Source organism: Saccostrea cucullata, unplaced genomic scaffold (assembly GCF_032062105.1).
Source record: "Saccostrea cucullata isolate Sc308-1 unplaced genomic scaffold, CSIRO_AGI_Scuc_v1 ctg503, whole genome shotgun sequence".
Classification (NCBI taxonomy): Eukaryota; Metazoa; Mollusca; class Bivalvia; order Ostreida; family Ostreidae; genus Saccostrea; species Saccostrea cuccullata.
In genome coordinates, this window is record NW_026935642.1 from 510,240 (window position 1) to 533,875 (window position 23,636).

Sequence of the window (23,636 nt, forward strand, 5' to 3'; positions counted from 1 at the left end):
TTACCTCCAAACTATGATGACAAGGATGATGAATGGAATTGTAACAAATAAAATTGCACCCACTACACCCCCAGCTATTACACCATTGGGAGATGATGATGATGATGACATTGATTGACTCTCCTCTGAAATCAAAATGTAAAAATTGTACAAATTCAACTTGTCATTACAGGCTGTTTTAAGTAGTCTTAATATTGAAAACGAGTCATTCTTGAAAAGAAACCTATAAAATAAAATTGTGAATAATTTTGTTTTTAAATTTTAATCATTTCGTAATGATATATTTGAATCTGATGTAATAATTCTCTTAAAAACATCATACAGACTATCATTTATCAAATAAAATCTGTTAGGTTTTACATTCAAGTGTACTTTTAGTGCAAGAAATTTGAAAAAGATATTGATATTTTCATTAATTGTTTTGATTGATTGATTGTATGTTGCTCAACATCACTCTCAAGAATGTTTCACTCACTCCTCCATGGCACCTGATCCCATCTCTTATGTCTTGGAGGTTCGTGTTTTATTTACTACTTGTTTTATGGACTGTTGATCTTGAATAATATTCGTTATCTCCATATATTTCAAAGAGACGCCACCACTTGCCAATGGAAAGCTCCATTTTTTTTCTATGCTCTTCACTCAGGGCCAAGGAGCAGTGAAGGGTATTTTTCGTGCCAGCACCAACTGCGGCACGGGACCTCGGTCACATCAGAAGGACTGGTCTCCACGTCCCACAGTGGGATTTGAACCCGCAAAGTAATTATCAACTCCTTACTTCCCTACTCTTGAGCTGAAGCTCTAACCACTGCGCCATGCGGGCGACCTTTAATTGTCTTTAACATTTATTTGTTTTGAACATTTAGACTACAGACACATACATGTATTTTATTTTCTCTGTTGCAGTTCATGAAGTTTTCCAAACACTTGTACTTATTACATGTGCATGTGCTTGATAGTCTAGAATCGAGTTCAATTGTTCTTCTATATCACATTATCTAGGTTCCTACCTACACATCCCGGTAGCTGAAGATTTCCATTAAGTTGACAGGTTTTATGTTTTTCTCCATTTATAGGGTGTCCCTTTAAGCATGATATAGTAATAGTAACATTGTAATCAAACTCCGTCAAATTTGGTGATAGGATAATACTTCTATTATGAAAATCTGTGGGTAAGCGGCATTTTATACCTATAGATAAAAATATATTAAACGGCAAAATTTCACATTTTATATAAACAATGTAATGATTTACTTTGATATTTAATTTCACAAATAGTATTTGATTTATATGGAACGTACGGTTGCATTTTGGCCATTTTGGTATTCTCCATTGATTCCCATAATCGCATGTTGCAGTGGCATTGTCAGATATGTAAAAACCCTCAGTACAAGAAAAAGATATGATATCATTGAAAGAATACTTCAAGTACTCTGGAGAAACTTTCCGATGTGGTGCCTCCTTAATAACACACTGAACGCCTGCAAGTATATGATATACATCGTATTTGTAGTATAAATATATTTCAGGTGTAGCACATTTTCTTCAATCGTAGTAGCTCTTTTTGTTTATTCTCAATTTCCGCTATTTTGATATCATAAGAAAATAGCGGGTTAATTTGTCGTTTCAATTTGTAGAATTATACTTACTTTTACAAACAGGAGGAACATGAATATTAAATTTGCCATCCGATTCACAAGAAGAGACTGTTGTCCCGTTAATGTTAAATCCTTCTTCACACGTAAATTGGATAGCTTCTCCGTAAAATACAGATTGCCTTGTCTCGTTCAAAATAAGATTATTTAGACTAAATTTTTTAGGAACATCACATTGAATTCCTAAAAAATAAAAAAAATTAGGAACATCACACCGAATTCCTACAAATAATATAAAGTGGAGGTAAAACTTAAGTACGTGTATACTATGCTTTCGGCAAGAATGATGAAAGAAGTCTGCAGCATTAAAAATATCTCTGTCAGTATGTGTTTTGTTCAAGTCATAATGGAAATGGGCATCAGTTTGTGACCTAGTAGAATAATTGCACAAACAACCCATAAATGGTCAAGAATAAAGTACTGACAGTGCAAGAACCATAGTTTTACTTCTGACGCACTAAGAGATCTACATGTATTTTAACATTTCTATATACATGTATGCCCACTGTTCCATACCATCTGATCCCACCTCTGATGTTTTGGAGACTCATGTTTGCTTCGCTTCTCTTTTGTAATGTTTAATGGACTTTCGAGCTCGAATACTGTTCGTTACCTCCACATCCTTCATGGTATTAATAATTCAATATTTTAAAATATGAGTAGAATTTACCGAAAAACTTAATGTTCATATGAGTCTATTTTCAAATTTAATCAATTGGAAAAAAAAATCCTAAATATTTATTCTTTTTTTAAAATTTGGCACGGAAATTGGAAGTTAGGTAAAAAAAAAATTAAAATTTTCCAAGATAGTGTATAATTTAATAATTCCTTTTCTTATTCCATATACATTAATTTTTTTTACGGCAACTACATACGTACGTGAACAGTGAGGTAAACTTTGAAAATTAAATGTGCCGTTCAATCCACAGACTGCAACTGATGTTGCGTTTAATTTGAATCCCGTTTCACAAGTAAACCAAATTGATTCACCGTAGAATACCGCTTGTCTTGTCTCATTTATTAAGAGCGTGTCATTTTTGGAAATATCAGGAACTTGGCACTTAATCCCTGCAATACAAATATATAAAAGCTGCATTCATTTTCCGATATCATTATTGTGTGGTTACAAGCTCTTGCTAAAGATAAGGAACAAGACAGTGTTGCATTGAAAACTATACTCAATGATTGATTGATTGCATCTTGTTTAACTCCGTCTGGAGGATGTTTCACTCATATGGAGACGCCACAATTTGCCAATGGAGAGCTACACATTTTTTCCTATACTCAGGAAGATTGAGCAGTGAGGGATCTTTTTCATACCAGCACCGGGAACTCGGTTTATACGGTCTCATACGAAGGATCAGCCTCCACGTACCACAGCGGGATTTGATCTCACGACGTAAGGATTGACTCCTTACCTTGCAAATCTAGAGCAGACGCTCTAACTACTGCGCCACATGGGTTACCTAAACTTAATGAATCTAATGTAGGGTAGGTAAAAATGACCCCTCAGAATAATTCCAAAAGTATATTTGACCAAGCTTTTGTTTTAAACCCTAATTATATTGCTATAAAAAGGCTTTAAATGCAATATGCTACTAATTATTCAATGGAAGTATCGTTCATTTCGTTCATTTCTTAATATCAATATTATTATTTTTAAAATATACACTATTGATTTTGATTCCAAGTAATGGTACAAGATTGCAATGCAATATCCAACACAATTGCTATTTCTCTTAAAATGGGATAGGTGCACATCAATCTAAGACTTATTATTTCAAATGTAGGCTAAAAGGATAAAATGAAGTGAAAATACCACAATCCTGAAACAAAATTATCAGTAGCATAGTACTTACTATGACATGAAGAATTGTGTTCAAATGTAAAGGAACCATTAGATCCACATATTGCAAAAGAGGATCCTTGAAGATAGTAACCCTCTTCACAGGTAATATTTATCGTCGTTTTGTAAATGAATTCCGGTCCACTGGGTAATATTACCGAGTTTGGCAAGATGGGTTTTCCACATTTGATGACTGATTAAAATTTTGTAATAAATAATACATGTGTAAAACAGTTATTATTGTAGAGGTAAATACATGTACATAAATTACGCCGGTTGCATTCACCTTCAAGGAAAAAATTCATTTGCCGACAAAGTAATTAATATTGTAAACAAAAAACTCTGCGTAAGTTTAACACATATATAAGGCACTTTTTTTTTTTACAAAGAGTCAGCTTAGTGAATGGTTTCAATCATAATCATTACATAATCAGATTATAGACGTTCTTACGCTCAAATAATACTCTACCGGTACAGTTTGGGGGACTTTGAAAGATAAAACTCGAATTCGATCCGCACACTCCCATCGAAGATCCTTGTAACTTGTACCCTTCTTTACAAGAAACACTGATAGTTGTGTTATAATCGTATTTGTTTTGGACAGGGCTTACAGTCATCCCCGTTGAAATTGGCGGCTGATTGCATGTTACAACTGCAAGAAAAGAACAATGGAATGGAAACATACTTCTTGAAAATAAAAATACCATAAATACCACTTAAATATTTTCCATATAATAATCTAGTACATAAAACAGGAAAGTCAAAAATCGATGAAAGTTTCTAAATACAAGAACAATCTGGCAAACGTTTAAAACTATGAACAAAGGTCTGCAGCGTCTTTACAAACATTCTTATTCTCCGGAATACTGGAATTTCATTTTACAAGTAAATTGTAGTTTTTAAAAGGAAAAATAATCATCAACCCAATTAAAGCACACTATTCCGTAGAAAAAGGAGAAAATGATGGATAAAAAAAAACTAGGCAAATATTTTCAATATGGTTTCAATGACATCTTTTCTGCAATGGGAATCTTTAAAGTGCGAAGCGTAGTAACAGCAATGTGAGGAGTCTTTGAATGAAAACGAACAATGATCAATGTTAAAACTATAATTTTTTTGAACAGGGCATAAACACAGAACTCAGGAAATTCCGGGGAAGTTATCGTGTGCATAGGCAATCGGAACTCCTCGGATGTTTCGTGAACTCAACAAAAACATTGTTGAGTTTAATAATTCATAATTGCTTAAAGATAATTATGGCCACCACAGATTTAACGGGGCCGAGTCTAATTATTTCTGCCCTAGGGATTTTAATAATTTTTTGATAATTAATTTTAACTTTTATATTTATTGTTTTAAGATTAAAAAATCGAATGACCCCTTAAGAAATCCCGATTTCTTAGGCGGTCATCTCAAAAGTTGTCAGATTTTACTACTGGACCCTATATGAATTTGTTGCAAACAAGCCAAATTATTTTCCCCATATTTTTTGTATACTAGTATCTGCCCTAGAGATTTCTTTTTCATTCAAGTTGATGAAAATTATTGTAAAAAGTCACCAAATTGTGAAATTTCAAAAAGGTTTACCATCTAGGTTGGTCTAGGAATTAATTATTAAGTTAATTTTTTTTTCAAGGCCCAATACCTCTAAAATTGCCATATTACGGTATAAATACATATCAGCGCAGATGAATTATCGGCGTTTATGATTTTTTCGGTAAAAATAGCAATGATCACATTGCTAGTATGTTTCTCTGAATGTTCTGTCATCAGTTTCTAGTATAATATCCACGGACATCTTGAACATACATGCGAGTCATGCGTCATTCTTCAGCGTCATGCATTGCTTTCAAAATCCAAAAATGGTGACGTCGTTAAAGCCATTTCAGCGTTTTTCCCTGATTAATGTCGTAAATTTACATTTTCAAACCAGTAGGGGTTATAGATAAAGTTAATTTTGTATTAAAATCAAAATATTTGGCAAAGGTGTGCTGTCGCACAAGAGACTATTAAATTGAAATTAATAGTTAAATTTGAAAAGTTGCGCAAAGTCATGCGCACTCGAATCAGACTCGGCCTCGTTAACACAATGCTGACTTTAAACAAAGTTATTAAAATTCCCGTAACATTAATCTATCTGTTGGTGGCCTGTCTCGCTTAAAAATATGATCGTTCTCAGAGCATTACTAACACTTTCAGCAATACAGAACGGTAACAGTGGTGGTTTCTGAAAGTCAAATGATCGATGTCTTTAAGGCATGACATAAACTATTTCGTAAAACAACTATTACAAACGTTATCATGGAACCTAAAGTGTTTAATATCGATAATATTTTTCAGTGATCAGCAAAGTGACTCTTGCAATCTTAAATATGTTACCCTGATTGCATCTGGAGCCTGTCCATCCTTTTTTGCAACTGCTGCAGGAAAAGTTTTCGTTTACACATGTGTCCGATTCGGAGCAATTGTATGAACAAAAGCTTAGACAATTATCCTTTCCATTCTCTGTAGGACTGCAAGCTAAAACATATGGATACATTTTGTTGATGAAATTAACAATTAATTTAACAATATTAATTCATATAATTATATAACTAAATTTTCTACATTACGTATACATTTTTTTGTCTTAACACTCATTCCACAGGTATTTTTACATGCATGTTGAAAGGTTTCAATGGTCCTTCTTGTATCTTTCCTATAAAAGATATCTATGGGCCTTCTACGTCAATCGCACAACTTTCAAACCATTGAATTTGGTATATGTTTCAAACAAGAGGTAATGACAAATTTTTCACCATTGTTCATGATAACTATACACTTACCATGCTTAGTTTGGTAACTCGATACCCATAGGCAGAGTAGGGGAACAATACAAGATATTTCAATCAATCAGTAATGTTCAACAAATAATCAACAGTGCTCCATTTTCAGTATATAATTAGAGCCCTCTATGTGTACCCCTGACCCAGGGACCTTGAAATTCAAAATCCTGGAAGAAGGACCCTTGTTCATCATCATAGCTATATAGGTAATTCATATTCTCAAAACCATGGAGCAGAGGCGAAGATTTCAATATAAATGCATTTTTACTTCCCTATGTTATTTAATATAGCCATCAAATCAAAACTCTTGAACCTGGTGCCATAAAATTCATAATTTTCGAAAAGGCACCTTTTCCCATCCCTACTATGTATGAAGTTACATGTACCTGTGGTTTGTTTAACACCCAGAAGCAGAGAAGATTTTCAAAGAATGAATGCATTTTCACTATATAAGTTGTAAAGCCCCGCCCTTACACCAGAACCCCTGACTCTGGGGTCATGGAATTCACAATTTTTAACAAGAAACCCCCTCCATCATCAAAACTTTGTATCTAGTATGTAGTTAGTTTGTTTAATACCCAGGAGCAGAGAAGAATATTTTCAAAGAATTAATGCATTTTCACTACATAATCTAGCACCAGAATTTCTGACCCTTGGGTCATGAAATTCGCAACTTTGGAAGTTGCTTCAATATTTATTACAATCATGTCAACAGTTTGAATACTACTTCTTAATGTCCAGGAGTCAAGGAGAAAATAGTTTAAAAATTGTATTTATGTAAGTGGGTTTAAAAATTGTATTAATTTGAGTGGATTTTTCTGAATCTCTCATGCCCAAGGGGTCAGGGACCATAAAATTTACAATTTTTATTACCCTTTATCTATAGATACCTATGTCAAATGGTTGAAATTGATTGAGCGGTTGCAGAGAAGATGCTGAAAATGTTCTCATGTTAACGCACAACAGATGATGACACACGAAAACAGATAGCGATAGGTTACCTATTATATAAAGCTGTGGTAATCGAGTACGCACAATTACACGCTTTCGATCAATTTTGAATAGCTTTTATCTGTTTGAGTAGTTTCTTCGATCTTGAAAACGTCCGTGCCATTGTGACAAACAAGTAGCATCATACATGTAAGAGTTAATTATTATAGTACCAAGACCCAGCGCTACGTACTTTGATATTTTCATGAACATATTGCCATATAACTTTCAAAATATCACTATTCCTTTATTGAAACTATTAATTATAGCATTTCACAGCTAAAATATGATATACAATAAAAAAAACTCTTACCAAACACATAAACTTCACATAGTGTTAATATCTTGTTATTCCCATAAGGTAACTCGATTTGTATTTCCTGAACTCGCACCTGTGGCATCCGGGAGGAATCTATCCATATATCGTCTCGATCAGTTATGCAATTTGGTTCTTTATCCTCATAAATGGTTATTTTTTGTCCACCATTTGTCACCCCAATTACCATAAAACCATTAATTCTTTCCTCTTACCAAAGGTAAAAAAAATAATGATAAAAATATATATAATTTAAAAATTAAATAATTAAATATTTCTCCTGTTTGCGTGTTTGAAAAAAAAAAGACATGGAGAAAATCATAATTCGTCTTTATGGAAATCCTTGAATGAAAACAAAATACTTATGAAACAAATAATTTCAAAAAAGTTCAAAATTTTCTTTAAAATAATCAAATAAGATTTGGTCGTGATTAATAGGAGCCAAATGATTTTTCAAAGTATGAAGAATAAAGAAAAATCTCTATTTTCTGATTACTAGTATATCCTCGCTGTATGAGAAGATCTTAACAACTTACGCAGTCCATTCCTATTGCGAATTCGAATTGATGTGATGGAGAATGAATTCCCTAGGTTAACAGTCCATTGTGGCTGGGTAGTAATATATTGTTGTGTGTGAGAACATGTATTAGTACCAAAATCTCCACGACTATCTCTACCATCTACAGCTTTATCAGAGGTCCAAACATCTAGAGTTGAGGTTTGGCGGGTTGTTTTCCATAAAGCAACGTTTTTACCTGCAGTTTTATAAAAATCTTTTCGATAAAGTGCATTTCAAGCAATGTTGAAAAAAAATGTTTTATTCTTTTGAACTTATTTAAGCCTGATGTAGTTTACCCTTACTATAGTAAATCAAAGTTTTTACAATCGTAAATTAATGTAGTTTTACTTCGAATTTCAGATAGATATATATATTTTTTTTTTAATTCTACAAGAACAATAGCAAACGGCCTGCAGGGGCTATTGTAAAAGTGTTGCCAATTTTATCCAAAATACTTTCATGTGTACAAAATTGACTCAATGTCAGGAATAACTGAAGATTCTTTAAAATATATTAATGTAAAATTATGTAATATTCTATGATTTTGAAAAAAAAAATTGTGGACAGATATCGGCTGACTTTCGCCAAGACACAGACAAGCTGGACAGCGCTCTCGTCCGCTTTATCGCAGAGTTTGTTCTTACATACCTCCAAAAACTTCAATCTCTTTCACAAATATCTGTCTTCCAAATTGTATTGTCATTTTGCTTGTTTTACACAATCTGTTGAAAAAGATAGTGGGGGACCGCGTGGGAATTCTCCCGTTGTAGCAGTTATGATTAGAGATATCACTGATCGTCACAGTTGTGGGGGACTGCATAGGATTGACTGAAAGCAAAAGACAAATAGACACAACCCTTATCTGATTAACGTCAGTCCTGTTGAATAAAAGATTCCCCTTCCTTCTCCATATGAGCGAACAATTCTCGAGTAGGACGTTTAACAATAAACAATCAATCAATCTTTCTATTTGATGACAAAAGGCAAAAATGCCACCATACATGTATATGGTTCCATCCCAGCTCAGTTCTTAGGAATAATGTATGAGGCGCCGTTTTGGTATTTACTGCCAAAAAGTGATATCACTTATTTGAATAGGTGATATCACCTATCCATTTCCAATAGGTGATGTCACCTTTTCAAATAGGTGATATCACTTATTCGAATACCTATCTGTATTTCTTACAACGATAAATAATGAATGCTCTCTAGACTATATAGATTTCCACTAGAACCAAGAAAATTCGGACTTCGGAATCCCAGTTTTTCACCAGTACTTTGGTCCAAGCCTGTACGTACCTTATATGTTATGGATCCCTCAGACCCTGTTATGTTATATAAATTTTGTACATTTTAACAAGCTGTGGTTCAAAAGAGTGGTCTGGCTTTCGCTCTTTATAATTTACAGGAGGTATATATTTTATCTATAGAACATTTTTCACGCGCACTGGATGAAAAATACAGTTTCCGCATGGCTGAAACTCTACTGAAACTCTGTGGAAACTTAAGGTTACTAATAGTTTCCACAAAGTTTCAGTGCGGAAACTTCAAGTTTCATCAAGTTTCCGCAGTGCGGAAACCAAAGGTGTCCACGAATCCAAATAGTTTCCGCAACTGAAACTTGCTGAAACTTGAGGTATACGCAAGGTTTCAGTATGCGTATATGGTTGAAATACATATGGTGTACCATAGGTTTCCGCAACTGAAACTTGAGGTTTACGCAAGGTTTCATTATGCGTATACGGTTGGAATACATATGGTGTACCATAGGTTTCCGCAACTGAAACTTGCTGAAACTTGAGGTTTACGCAAGGTTTCAGTATGCGTATATGGTTGAAATACATATGGTGTACCATAGGTTTCCGCAACAGAAACACTATAAATTATACAATTTAGCCCAGTTTTTCAACCAAAACTCATTTTCCCCCTGAATTTTCATGTTGGAAAAAACAAAACACACTCACACTAGTTATCAAAGAATATTTAATGTTATTATCAACATTTACATAAATTGGCTTGGCCATTTATTTTCTCTTGCATCATAAATATTTTTACAACTAAGTCCGAGCTCTCATGTCACAACAGGAGGACAGAGAAAATGTCTGCATTTAATGATGTCTGATACATGAGAGATATAATCTTGCGAGAGGAACTTAGAACTGCAATCAATCAACTAAACCTGAATTCGGTATATGCAAGTCTAGTATCATCAAGGAAATGTAAAAGTACTTGGTATACTAAATGCACAAGTTCACATCATTAGTAGCCAGTAAGCACCAAAGTGGATTTCTTTGTTAAATATTCTGTTTGTAGTACATCATCAACCAACAGAAAAGTCCTTGAGTGGTCCACATTTTTGAAGACCCACTTGCACTTCAAGTTGGATTGACCTGCTCGTCAGTTACTTCAACCTATTGAAAATATGTAAAAATATAGTTTAACAAAATCCCGATCTAAATAAAACAACATGTTAGATCCTCTTGCATACTCGCTACACAACATCTAACAGCATCCATAGAAGGTCACGTCAAATGTCAAATATGGAACAACTCAGACTCTAGACTTATTCATTCCAATAAATTAAATACAATAATTTTTGCATTCGAGTATTTGATTGGTAAATAGAATTTAACGTCTGACGTGACACTCTACAGGATGCCATTAGATTTTAGCCAGTATGTGCGCAGATCTAACATTTAATTTTAATAAGATTGACAAACTGAAAGTTCCTAAAACTGTTCTAGTACAAGCCTTTGTTTGATTAATTTCAGATTTTCAGCATTTTTGATCAGAATGATTTAAAATAAAATCTAAAAATTTATCAAGTGTAAAATCTCATTAGTTTATTAAAGTTGCCTCTTTTAAACACTTGACAAGGGATAATGAAATAAACAAACTTGAATGTATTTAAATGTACTGAATATGTATGTATGGACTTGTTTCTGATAAGATTTTCAAAGTAAATTAAGGATTTTTTTCTTCATTTTACTTGTTCATCAAAATATTTTTTGTACCCCTAACCTAGACCCTTAGACCATGATTCATGATATTTGAATAACAACTAGAGGCCCACAGACCTTATAGGTCACCTGAGTATCATGTAAAGCCTAGAAAAAACAAGAGGCCCACGGGCCTTATAGGTCACCTGAGCATTATGCAACAACTTTCCAGTTATTGAATTTGATTCATGTTTTAACTTAAGCCAGATGATATATGGCATTCACAATTTCGAAAGAGGCACCATTGATCATCATAACAGTACACTTAGCAGTTGCTTAGCTTGGTTACTGAATACCCATACACAGGGTAGGGGAACAAAAATGCATTCCAACTAATCAGTAATATTCAGCAATAATCAGTAGTGCCCCTAACACTGTGACATAAACCCCTGACCCTAGGTCCACATATTACACAAATTTTAAAAAGGCACTCTTAAAATTGCCTATCAAAAAATAAATAAATGTTTTATAAATACAAAGGAGCAGATTTCAAACAATTAATTCATTTTCAGTATATAAGTAGAGCCCCCCCCCCCCACCCCTGACCCAGGGTCCTTGAAATTCACAATTCTGCAAGATTAGGGCCCTTGCTCATCATGACTATATAGGTAGTTCATCTGCTTCATACCCAGAGACAGAGAAGAAAATTTTCAAAGATTTAATGTATTTTCACTATATAATCAATAGAGCCCCGCCCTAACATCAGAACCCCTGACCCTGGGGCCATAAAATTCATAATTTTAGAAGAGGCATTCTTGCTCATCATAACTATGTACTTAGTTAGTTTATTTAATTCCTAGGAGCAGAGAAGAAGATTTTCAAAGAATTCACATATTTTCAATATATAATCAAACTAGCCCTGCCTTAACACCAGAACCCCTGACCCTGGGACCATAAAATTCACAATTTAGGTAAAAGCACTCTTGCTCATCATTACTATACACTTAGTTAGTTTATTTAATACCTAGGAGCAGAGAAGAAGATTTTCAAAGAATTCATGTATTTTTACTATATAATCTATAGACCCCCCCCTCCTCAACACCAGAACCCCTGACCCTGGGACCATAAAATTTACAATTTTGGTTGAGGCACTCTTGCTCATCATAACTATGCACTTAGTTAGTTTATTTAATACCTAGGAGCAGAGAAGAAGGTTTTCAAAGAATTCATGAATTTTCACTATATAATCAATAGAGCCCCCCCCCCCCCCCTCAACACCAGAACCCTTGACCCTGGGGCCATAAAATTCACAATTTTGGTTGAGGCACTCTTGCTCATCATAACTATGCACTTAGTTAGTTTATTTAATACCTAGGAGCAGAGAAGAAGATTTTCAAAGAATTAATGTATTTTCACTATATAATCAATAGAGCCCCCCTCCCCCCCACACACACACACAAGAACCCTTGACCCTGGGGCCATAAAATTCACAATTTTGGTAAAAGCACTCTTGCTCAACATAACTATACACTTAGTTAGTTTATTTAATACCTAGGAGCAGAGAAGAAGATTTTCAAAGAATTCATGTATTTTTACTATATAATCTATAGAGCCCCGCCCTAACACCAGAACCCCTGACCCTGGGACCATAAAATTCACAATTTTTGTTGAAGCACTCTTGCTCATCATAACTATGCACTTAGTTGGTTTATTTAATACCCAGGAGCAGAGAAGAAGATTTTCAAAGAAATAATGCATTTTCACTATATACTTATTTAGCCCCGCCCTAGCACTAGAACCCCTGACCCCAGGGCCATGAATTTCACAATTTTGGTAGAGGACTCAATGCTGATTACAATCATGCAAACAGTTTGACTGCTTGATGTCCAGGAGTAAAGAAGAAGATTTTTAAAGATTGCATTAATTTTAGTGGTTTTGGCCCCACCCCCCAGGCCCCAGGGGGGCAGGGATCATGGAATTCACAATTTTTGTTCCCCTTTAGCCATAGATGCTTTGTGCCAAATTTGGTTGAAATTGGTGCAGTGGTTGCAGAGAAGAAGATGAAAATGTTCAAATGTTAACACACGATGGACGACGGACGACGACGGACGAAAACGGATAGCAATAGGTCACCTGAGTTTACTCAGGTGACCTAAAAATATGTTTGTTCCCGACCGACCCTAATATATAGTGCTGACCCTAAATTTTTTTTTAATGCTTTTGTCCCATGAAGTGCAAGATTTCACTTGGGGAATTATAGTCTCCAACTTTGCAAGCTTTTCAACATGTTCAAGACAGAAAGAAGTTTGAGTTACCTTTCTTTTAAGTCACAGAAATACTTGAAAACACCATTTCTTTTGTCATTAATGTTACTTCTATACACTTTTTGATTCAAGAAGCAAAAAAAAAAAAATGTTTCAAAAAAAAAACTAATTACCTACCTATCTACCTATATTTTTTCAGCCTGAAAGGGGAAACAAATATATTTTTTTTCTAGGCCTAACAACTTCCACTCAATTGAATTTTGTTCGTAATTTAAACAAAAAGCCATGAAATTCACAATTTTGAAAGACGCACCTTTGTTTATCATAATTATACACTTAGTTAACATGCTTACTTTGGTTACTTAATACCCAAAGGTAGATCAGAGTAATAAAGATACAATGCAATTCCATTTTATAACCACCAGTTGTGTACCCCACCCCAAAGGAACCACTAACCCTGGGGCCACACATTTCAAAATTTACTGAATGTTTTCATAGGTTTTATTTCATCTTAAATGGTTTGATTAATTCCAAAGTGCTATAAGACCCACCCTAATACTAGAATCCTTGACCCTGGGGTCATGAATTTCATAATTATGGTAGAGGACTCAATGCCGATTACAATCATACCAACAGTTTGACTGCTTGATGTTCAGGAGGGGAAAAGAAGAAGGGGATTTTCAAAGATTGCATGAATTTTAGTGGTTTTGGCCCCACCTCTCAGGCCCGCGGGGGGAGGGGGGATAAAATTTATAAATTTTGTTCCTCTTCACCAAAATTATATATTATATAAAACTTAAAAAGTAGAGGAAAGCAGCTTACATGTAAACCCCCTCCCCCCCAACCCCACAACACACTGACTATGATCATGATGATAAACACTAAATAGAGAGCTTAACATTACACAGTGAGATTAACAACACAATAGAAAATAAAAGCATAAACTTTATGCTTTAGTCCTTAATTTCCTAAAATAGAGCTATATAAATTATATTAAGTTCTTACTCACTGTTAAAACATACCTTTTAACAGATGTATTCTTCATCCTCTCCTATTAGCCTTAGTTTTCAGATGATTTGTTCAGTGGATATCTGAAATTAAAATAGATCAAGTTAGTACAGTACTGTACATTAATAACTGTTTTTGTTTTTAGCATGAGCTAAGAAAAGTCCCAAAAACCACTTGCATGTCCATTTCCTTGCATCTGACATTCAGTTAAAATTCTAATAGACACATGACAAAGAAAAAAAATGATGGAAAATTGTATCATTTTAAAATGGACACACTCTGGTCTAATTCTAAGTGGCAGTCCTATCACAACCACAATTTAAAAGTTCTTGAAAAGCAATTATATCTGAGAGTGAGAAAAATTAAATAAGTTGCAATTTTTCATAAAAGCAAGACTACATCTAAATTATGTTTGTTAAAGATATGTTGGCCTTCTTTGATTCAAAATTATAATCCATTTAATACTTTATTTTATTTATTCCACTTTGCATCAAGGGCAGATAACTATTTATATAATAAGACAGAACTATGACTCTTTAATGGCCATTGTTGAAAATTGATGTAATTAGTGATAGAAATATGGCAAATGGTAAACAGCTATAAACAGAGAGATTACAAAAATCTTATTTGTGTATCAGTCATTTTATCAAGTCAGTAAAATTTAGAAGTCATATAGACGTAAAAGTATTATGTCAAATTTTCATAATGGGTCACACAGTGTGGCCCAGTGGTATGAGCGACACGCCTCAAATCGGGAAGTAGGTGCTGATTCTTACATCACGGGTCTGAATCCAATGTAGTACATAGAGACCGCTCCCTCGGATGAGAGCAGAGACTGTGTTGGTGATGTATCCACATGAATAAAAAGTTCTCTAAACGGATATCATAATTTCTACGAGCAACAAACAAATACTAGTATATGACTATATAATATCAATGCATGCAACTTAAGAAATTGAAAATGGCCAATTGCTCATTTCATCAAGCTCCAGTCTATCATAATGCAGAATTTATATACAGGTAAACAATAGCTGTTCTGCTGTTATCAAGAGAATCATGTTTATGGTTAATATGATTTAAAAGTGATTTCTGATATTTAGAAACTGCACAGTGCAGCACCACATTTAATATTTGAAGCCCAAGGTACAAAAATAACATAAGTATTTCTAATGAAAAATTAAACCATGCACACTAAATCAAGTTTTAGGTTGCTTAAATAGTCTTATTTATTTCATATAGATCAAAACATGCATATGTGTCAACGTGAAATTAAAATTTAATTTAAAATAAATATCATTTTTTAAAGTTTAATTCATCATAATTATGCCTTGTACGAAAAGACGCTTATGTATCTTTGTATATAAATAGTTTATTCACTTTTGACATTTGCTTTAAAATCCTTATGTATGCTATGAATATAAAATACTTCAACTTGAATAATGTGCGGCATTATGAAAATTATCAAGTCACTTTCATAGCCCAAAAATCTGCAAGTTCTCAGGAATTTTACTTTCATGACTACAACATGTACAAATTGGCACTTCACAGTGATACAGTACTACACGATGGCATTCTCCCATCATGATGCCCTCTTACATGTCTAATATTTACGATTCTAGATTGCATGTACAGTGTATGTTAAAAATATATTGAACCCCTTCCTCAGCTGTGCAGCACAGTTTTCCATCAATAATAAAAACAATTCAGCGAAAAATAAATGTACGATTCAAGAAACTACTTCTGAGAATAACATTGAACACATCCAGCAGCTATAATGAACAATAAAGCTCACATTTTCTGAAAAAACATAAGCGTGGGGTCAAATCTTTCGATTTTCCAAATGAAAAAGTTAACACCGGATACAAGTACATAACGATATTATCCTCTAAAACCAACCTACATTTAAAATTCCGGAATACTACAACACGTTGTAATTTTAAAATTATGTAAATTTTACATGATCGGGACGATGCAGAAAATACAATAGCATATTCTAATATTCATACGAAAAACATGAAAGATAAATACAATGGTGCAAAATACATGCATGCGTTTAAACAGCAGTTAATTATCTGTATAACAACCTAAGCTGAGAATGATTTACAAGGCGCTTTTTCACAATAATTACAACTGTACAATGGTCATTTTGAATTTTTGGAACGCGCCATTTTATGTCAACATTATTCTTACGATTTCAGACGATAAAAACAAAAATAAAAGGTGCTCTGAACTGTAACAAATAACTACCTGTATCTAATCTGCCGTTTGGGGTGCCTTTCTTCTGTGTAGATTCAAAAGATCTTCTCATCTCTGTTGTTTTTCTTGAGCAAATTCTTGGTGTTTTCTTCGCCATTTTGTCCTTCTTTCTTCTCTGAAAACCGGGTGACTGGAGAAACCCGAAACCCCCCAATTTTTGGAGAATACCCATACAGGAGGGGTGAAACCCCAATAAAGTGGTGGAAACCCCATAAAATTGAACGTAATGGGGTACAATAAGGCTTAAGGTGATGTTTAAATGAATGATACTGACATCCGTAAATTTTTATAGCTAATTTTACCTCAGAATCGACAGAAATCGGGCGCCATTACGAGTCTAAATTCGAAGCGAGCTGTTTGTCAATATAATTGTATAGATAATATTAAAATAATTCATAATAATTTCCACAATTATATTTGTTTTACAATCATAATAGTAAAATATTAATTATGTAATAAGTATTTAACAAAAAATGTAAGGGTAGAGCCATAATTAAAAAAAAAAATTCATTTAGGATATTTTAGAGAAAATCTGAATTTAGAGATATGAAAATATCCAAAATCTTCAAAGCAACATTAACAAAAAAAAAATAGTACAAGATAATTCATTACTTATTTGTTACAAAGAGAACAAAAAAATAAATAAAATTCAAAATATGAAAATACTGAAGTTATTTTTGAGATTTTAGACAAATTCTGAATGTAGGTATATAAAAATTTGAAATTCAAAGGTTCAAAGCAACAATAATAATTAAAAATAAAAATACTAATTACTTATATGTTACAAAGAGAACAAAAAATAAATCAATGTCAAAAGATGAAAATACTGAAACCTGAATAAATAGTAAATTAAAATAAATATCAATTTTCAAACATATAGATATTTTATTTCAAAGTATTTTTACTATTCATCTATAACTTTTTTATGTTCTTTTCTTAGAAAAAAAAATATATATATATTTTACATCAGTTGTTTACATTTTGAATTGTCTTTAAATTACAACAAATATGAAATAAAAGAAAAAAAACAGAGGGAAAAAAATCACACAACAAAATAAAAGAACTGAAGTTTTGATGGAATTTTAACTATGAAAAATGTCTGTCTAAACTGGTTGAAAGATAACTGAAATTATTTGATCATCTCTAAGCACAGGTATTTCATGTAAATTTACATTTCATTGCAAGCTGAATCTGTCGACTAAAAATTTCCATTTCCTCTCTGTTCAAACTAATCCCATTGACATGCCAAATGTTTTTATTCGAATTCATTAAACCCGTAGACCTAAAACGAACCCTTCGTTTTAGGTCTATGTTAAACCCTTACATCTCCAAAATATCACATTCTGAGAATTTCCATATTTCCTCCGGAGTGTGTTATTTATATCAAAAACCGCAGAATTGTACTTTCCTGGATCCATAGTACCACAAATCATTTGCCTAAACAGACTTCCAATAAATATTTTTTTAACAGTTTTTCAATAATGTTTTGGATTCCTAACACTATTTCTGACACAGAAGATGAATTTATATCTTTTTCTCCCAGTCCCACTTGTAGAAACACTTTTGTTGGACAAAATTCAACTGCTCTTCCAAAAGATTGACTATAAATAAAGCTTTTTGTTGTAGTATCTTTGTCACTGAAAGACCTGTGAATACTGCATGTTTGGTGTTGTGTTAGGTTAGAAATTAGAGTAGGATTAGTATCAGGCAGTATTCCTCCTCCGCCAGATGGGTGCAGACCAGTGAATACTGTTTGGTGTTGTGTTAGGTTAGGTTAGGTTAGGAATTTTATTGTTTTTTTAAATGTTCCTAATTAAATTATAAATTCCTTTCTCTAAAGTTTTTATTATGTTATTTTATTTCATGTATATTACTTTCATTTGACTGTAATATTTTTATATATGAACAAAAAATTGACTAGGAATAATGATCCAGTATCTTTAAGTTTTTTAAAAATCTTTTTAAAGTTTTTTTTTATTTTTTATCTTTCGGTCATCTTTCGGTCCTTTGGTTTTAATATTTTTGTTTCAAAATTCAAATCATGGCTCTACACTTAAGGAGGCCTCCACGTGGCTAGAGCTGGGAACATAAGGAAACTATGAATATTTTCAGTTATTACTAATTTAAAAGGTCTTTATTTATTAATTTGTCATGAATTATCAAAATTATCAAAATTCATATTTTCCTTATGTGTGTGCTAACGTCCTTAAAGACCCAATTTTTTTACCGTACGGTTACCTGAGGAGGGGGAGTGGTCCAAGTAACAGTGCTGTTATTTACCTGGAGACCCCCAATACCCAAGACGTCAAAAATCTATATACACGTAGCATTACACAGGAAGTCTGTGTCTGGTGATCAGGGTCAACATTCCGTGTTTCATGTCTAAATCGGAGTGAAACTGCTTGAAATAATTGAAATATTTCAATATAAAATTTATTTATTTATTTATTATACTTTCAGCGATATTTTATGAAGAAAAAAAGTTATAAAGAAATATCGTTTTTCTATTTAAAAAAAAATATAAAATTAAAGACAAGAACACAGAGTAAAACTAAAAAGCAAACATTTTTTAATTAATTTTGTGTAAATATCGAAATTTTAAAAAATGATAAAATGTTCCATTCATAGGCCTATCCGTTTTGTGAACATATATACAATGTGCCGCAGGTATATATTTTGCCTACGTTCTGACCAACAATAGTGTCGAAAATATTCACCATTTCCGGGTGTTCGTGTGTTTAAAAATTTTTACTGTTTGCAAGATTTCTTTTATACTTTTAAGAATTGATCTTTGGCTTTATATATTCACTTTTTAACTTCGAATATTGGGTATTGACAGACGTTAGGAAATTCGAACTAAAAGTTACAATCTCGAAACGCATGTTTCTGACATTTCAATTACAACGGAACATGGTGTAGATTGTATTCAAATATACATTGATAAAACATTGGATAAAGGAATTTTTTATCCATGCCGTTTGTGCTAATATATCTTTTCTTATTTATCATATTCCAATTTTAATCGGCAAATAGCGTTTCTGTGCACGGACTGCTCTAAATTCTACAGCAGATATCTTGGACGACATATCGCCTAAAATACAATATAGCCGTTGAGATTGAAAGCAAATATTTTATGAAGTCATGTTTTAATTATCTGCTCTCAATTGTTTTTGAAAAAAAAATTACCAAGATTCTTTTTTTTAACCCCCGTGTATACAAGGCGGCTACATGAAAGTGTTTGACGCGTGACCAGGCAATCGTTTTCAAAAGACACAAACTCAGACTATCAAGTAGCACGAGTAGCTGGCCTGTCAATCAAATCAGAAGCTATTGTTTTTTTAATGATTGACAGGCGGTAAATTATTGATCTTGAATCAGGTAGATTTTAGGGGCGTTAACATAAAATTGGGTGTTTAAAATGAAATTCTGTAAAGCATAACTGTACAATTGAGAATAGTAAAGTTTCAATGTATATACACATGCCCTGCCAGAGGGGGGTTGGTCAGACTAGCTGGGAACCCAGGTGTTTAAACAAAAGGTGTCAACAGCTGTGTATATAGTGCATGTACACACACAGGGGTGCCTGTCTATCCCAGTACAAAACAACAGAGCTAGCTGAGGTGTGAATAATATTCTCACGATAATGTTACAATACCAACTGTACAAGAATTCACATATGCAACATGCACATTTTTATTATTTTTTATCAGACTTTTTTATTTCATAGACCTGGATTCTAATAATTTCATTGTAATGGATACACGTTGCTTTGTCATATCAATGAGTATATTTTTTTCTATTTACTTGCATAAAAAACAAAACAAAACAAAAAAAAAAAAGAAAAAAAACCAACACACTCTCCCAAAAAAACAGAACCAAAAACATTAAAACAAAAAATTAGTAACTGGAAAATAATAATGAATGAATACTGAATTTAAAAATTAATTATTAAACATAGAAGAAAACATTTCAAAACAAACACTTTTAAATTAACAAATTCATTTATTAGTTAATTTAATTTAATTACATGTTATAACTGATTGGAATTGAGAAAAATTCCTTTATTCCTTGATTAATGGACTAGTTAAATTCATTAAAAAAAAACAACATTCAATTAAAAATTTCACTGTAATGTTTTTCATTATAATAATTACATTAACAAATTCATTCATTAATTAATTTAATTTAATTACATATTATAAATGATTGGAATTTATAAAAATGACTTTATTTCTTGATTAATGGACTAGTTAAATTCATTAAAAAAAGTTCAATTAAACTGTAATTGCACTGTAATTTCTTTCAACATGATAAATATTTCATACTTCTTTTATATTCTTATGGTTTCCTTACAAATATTTTTTTTTTAAATAATATTCATACATAATATAATATTCATATTGATCAAGATTACAGTAATTATTTCCACGGATTACTCGAAACGACTTCAGCGATCGCGAATTTAGATAGGGCGTGGTGTGCAGTATATCAAGACAAGAAGAAACCCGTCGATTCTGAGGTAAAATTGGCTATAAAAATTTACGGATGTCAATATCATTCAATTAAACATCACCTTAGGCCTTATAGTACCCCATTACATTCAATTTTATGGGGTTTCCACCACTTTATTGGGGTTTCACCCCTACTGTATGGGTATTCTCCAAAAATCGGGGGGTTTCGGGTTTTTCCAGTTACCGCTGAAAACCTAACCAATGAGAGCATTCTGCCGCGATACGCCACCTAGTGATTCAAATTCTTTACGGAAATTTTGCATTTCTCTTTTGGCAATTTTTTTTCTACGTTTTAAATGCAAATGTCCTTGTATATATATGGCAACGCAGAAGGATAAAACGTACGCTCAACTAGGACCTGGGGTCCCCCGCAAATAGTTCGTCATTTTGCGTAGTAATGAAACATTCTAGGAACTCTCCAGGCATTAAAGGCACAAAAGTAAATTCATCGATATCAACACGGAGACCTCAGGTCACCTTATATATTAATTGAATTTTATATGATAGACAATTTTCTTTGTCTTGCTCCAAAATAATCATATTTATAACTTTATAAAGATCAACTTTCTAATATATATATTAGCAGAAACGTGAAAGTAATAAAGGGTGACCAGAGGTAACCTCATATTGTACATCAATAGGGGGACCAGAGGCCACCTTATATTTAATATTATTAGGGAGACCAGTAGTCACCTTATATTGTACATCATCAGAGGGATCATAGGTCACCTTACATTTTAAATCAATAGGGGTCCAAATGTAATCTTTTATTGCACATAATAGGGGGGACTTGGGGATACTTTATATCGTACATCATTTGGGGGACCAGAGATCACCCTATATTGTACATCAGTAGGGGGACTACAGGTAACCTAATATTGTACTGTACATCAGTAGAGGGACCAGAGGACACCTTATATTGTACATCAGTAGGGAGACCAGAGGGCACCTTATATTGTGCATCGGGGGGGGGGGGGGGCAGAGGACACCTTATACTATACTTCTGTAGGGGGGACCAGCGGACATCTTACATTGTACATAAGTAAGGGGGGCACAGGTCACCTTATACTGTACATCAGTAGGGGGACGAGAGGACACCTTATATTGTACATCAGTACGGGGACTAGAGGTCACCCGATATTTTACATTAATACGGGGACTAGTTGTCACCTAATATTGTAATGTACATCAGTAGAGGGACCAGAGGACACCTTATATTGTACATCAGTAGGGAGACCAGAGGGCACCTGATATTGTGCATCAGTGGGGGGGGGGGGGGGGCAGAGGACACCTTATACTATACTTCTGTAGGGGGGACCAGCGGACACCTTACATTGTACATAAGTAAGGGGGACAGAGGTCACCTTATATTGTACATCAGAGGACGAGAGGACACCTTATTTAGTATATCAGTACGGGGACTAGAGGTCACCCGATATTTTACATTAATACGGGGACTAGTGGTCACCTAATATTGTACTGTACATCAGTAGAGAGACCAGAGATCACCTCATCTTGTACATCAGTAGGGGGACCAGAAGTCATCGTATATTGTAAATCAGCAGAAGGACCAGAGGTCACTTTATATTGTACGGGGACTAGTGGTCACTTAATATTGTACTGTACATCTGTAGCGGGACCAGAGGTCACCTTTTATTTTACATTAGTAGTAGGACGAGAGGTCATCTTATATTGTGCATCAGCAGAAGGACCTGAGTTCTTCTCTTGTATATCAATAGGGGGACCAGAGGACACCTTATACTATACATCTGTAGGGGGACCAGAGGACACCTTATATTGTACATCGGTAGGGGGACCAGGGGTCACCTATTATTGTACATCAGTAGGGGGACCAGAGGACACCTTATATTGTACATCAGTACGGGGACTAGAGGTCACCCGATATTTTACATTGTTACGGGGACTAGTGGTCACCTAATATTGTACTGTACATCAGTAGAGGGACCTGAGGTCACCTTATATTGTACATCAGTAGGAGGAACAGAGTTCACCTTATATATTGAACATCAGTAGGGGGACCAGAGGTCACTTTATATTGTACATAAGTAGGGGGGACCAGAGGTCACCTTATATAGTACATCAGTAGTAGGACCAGAGGTCATCTTATGTACATCAGCAGGGGTTCCTAGGATCACCTTATATTGTACATCAGTAGGGGACCAGAGATCACCTTATATTTAACATCAGAAAGATGACCAGAGGTCACCTTATATTGTACGAGGACTAGTGGTCACCTGATATTGTACTGTACATATGTAGCAGGACCAGAGTTCACCTTATATTGAACATCAGTAGGGGGACCAGAGGTCACTTTATATTGGGGGGACCAGAGGTCACCTTATATTAAACATGAGAAGGATGACCAGAGGTCACATATGTGCATCAGCAGGGGTACCTAGGGTCACCTTATATTGTATATCAGTAGGGGGACCAGAGGTCACCTTAT

The 23,636-nt window shown here is 33.8% G+C and overlaps 1 protein-coding gene across 1 annotated transcript in view; it reads right to left on the minus strand.

Moving 5' to 3' along the window:
- Window positions 1-23,636, minus strand: part of LOC134243463 (uncharacterized) — a 74,143-nt gene that overhangs the window by 10,664 nt on the left and 39,843 nt on the right. The window contains exons 10-20 of the mRNA XM_062725714.1: window positions 8,840-9,019; window positions 8,169-8,387; window positions 7,630-7,842; window positions 5,881-6,021; window positions 3,971-4,153; window positions 3,515-3,694; window positions 2,535-2,723; window positions 1,650-1,838; window positions 1,302-1,481; window positions 1,011-1,190; window positions 5-125 (exon numbers count right to left, since the gene is read on the minus strand). Coding sequence (XP_062581698.1) covers window positions 5-125; window positions 1,011-1,190; window positions 1,302-1,481; window positions 1,650-1,838; window positions 2,535-2,723; window positions 3,515-3,694; window positions 3,971-4,153; window positions 5,881-6,021; window positions 7,630-7,842; window positions 8,169-8,387; window positions 8,840-9,019 — 1,975 coding nt within the window. The remainder of the gene's footprint in view (window positions 1-4; window positions 126-1,010; window positions 1,191-1,301; window positions 1,482-1,649; window positions 1,839-2,534; window positions 2,724-3,514; window positions 3,695-3,970; window positions 4,154-5,880; window positions 6,022-7,629; window positions 7,843-8,168; window positions 8,388-8,839; window positions 9,020-23,636) is intronic.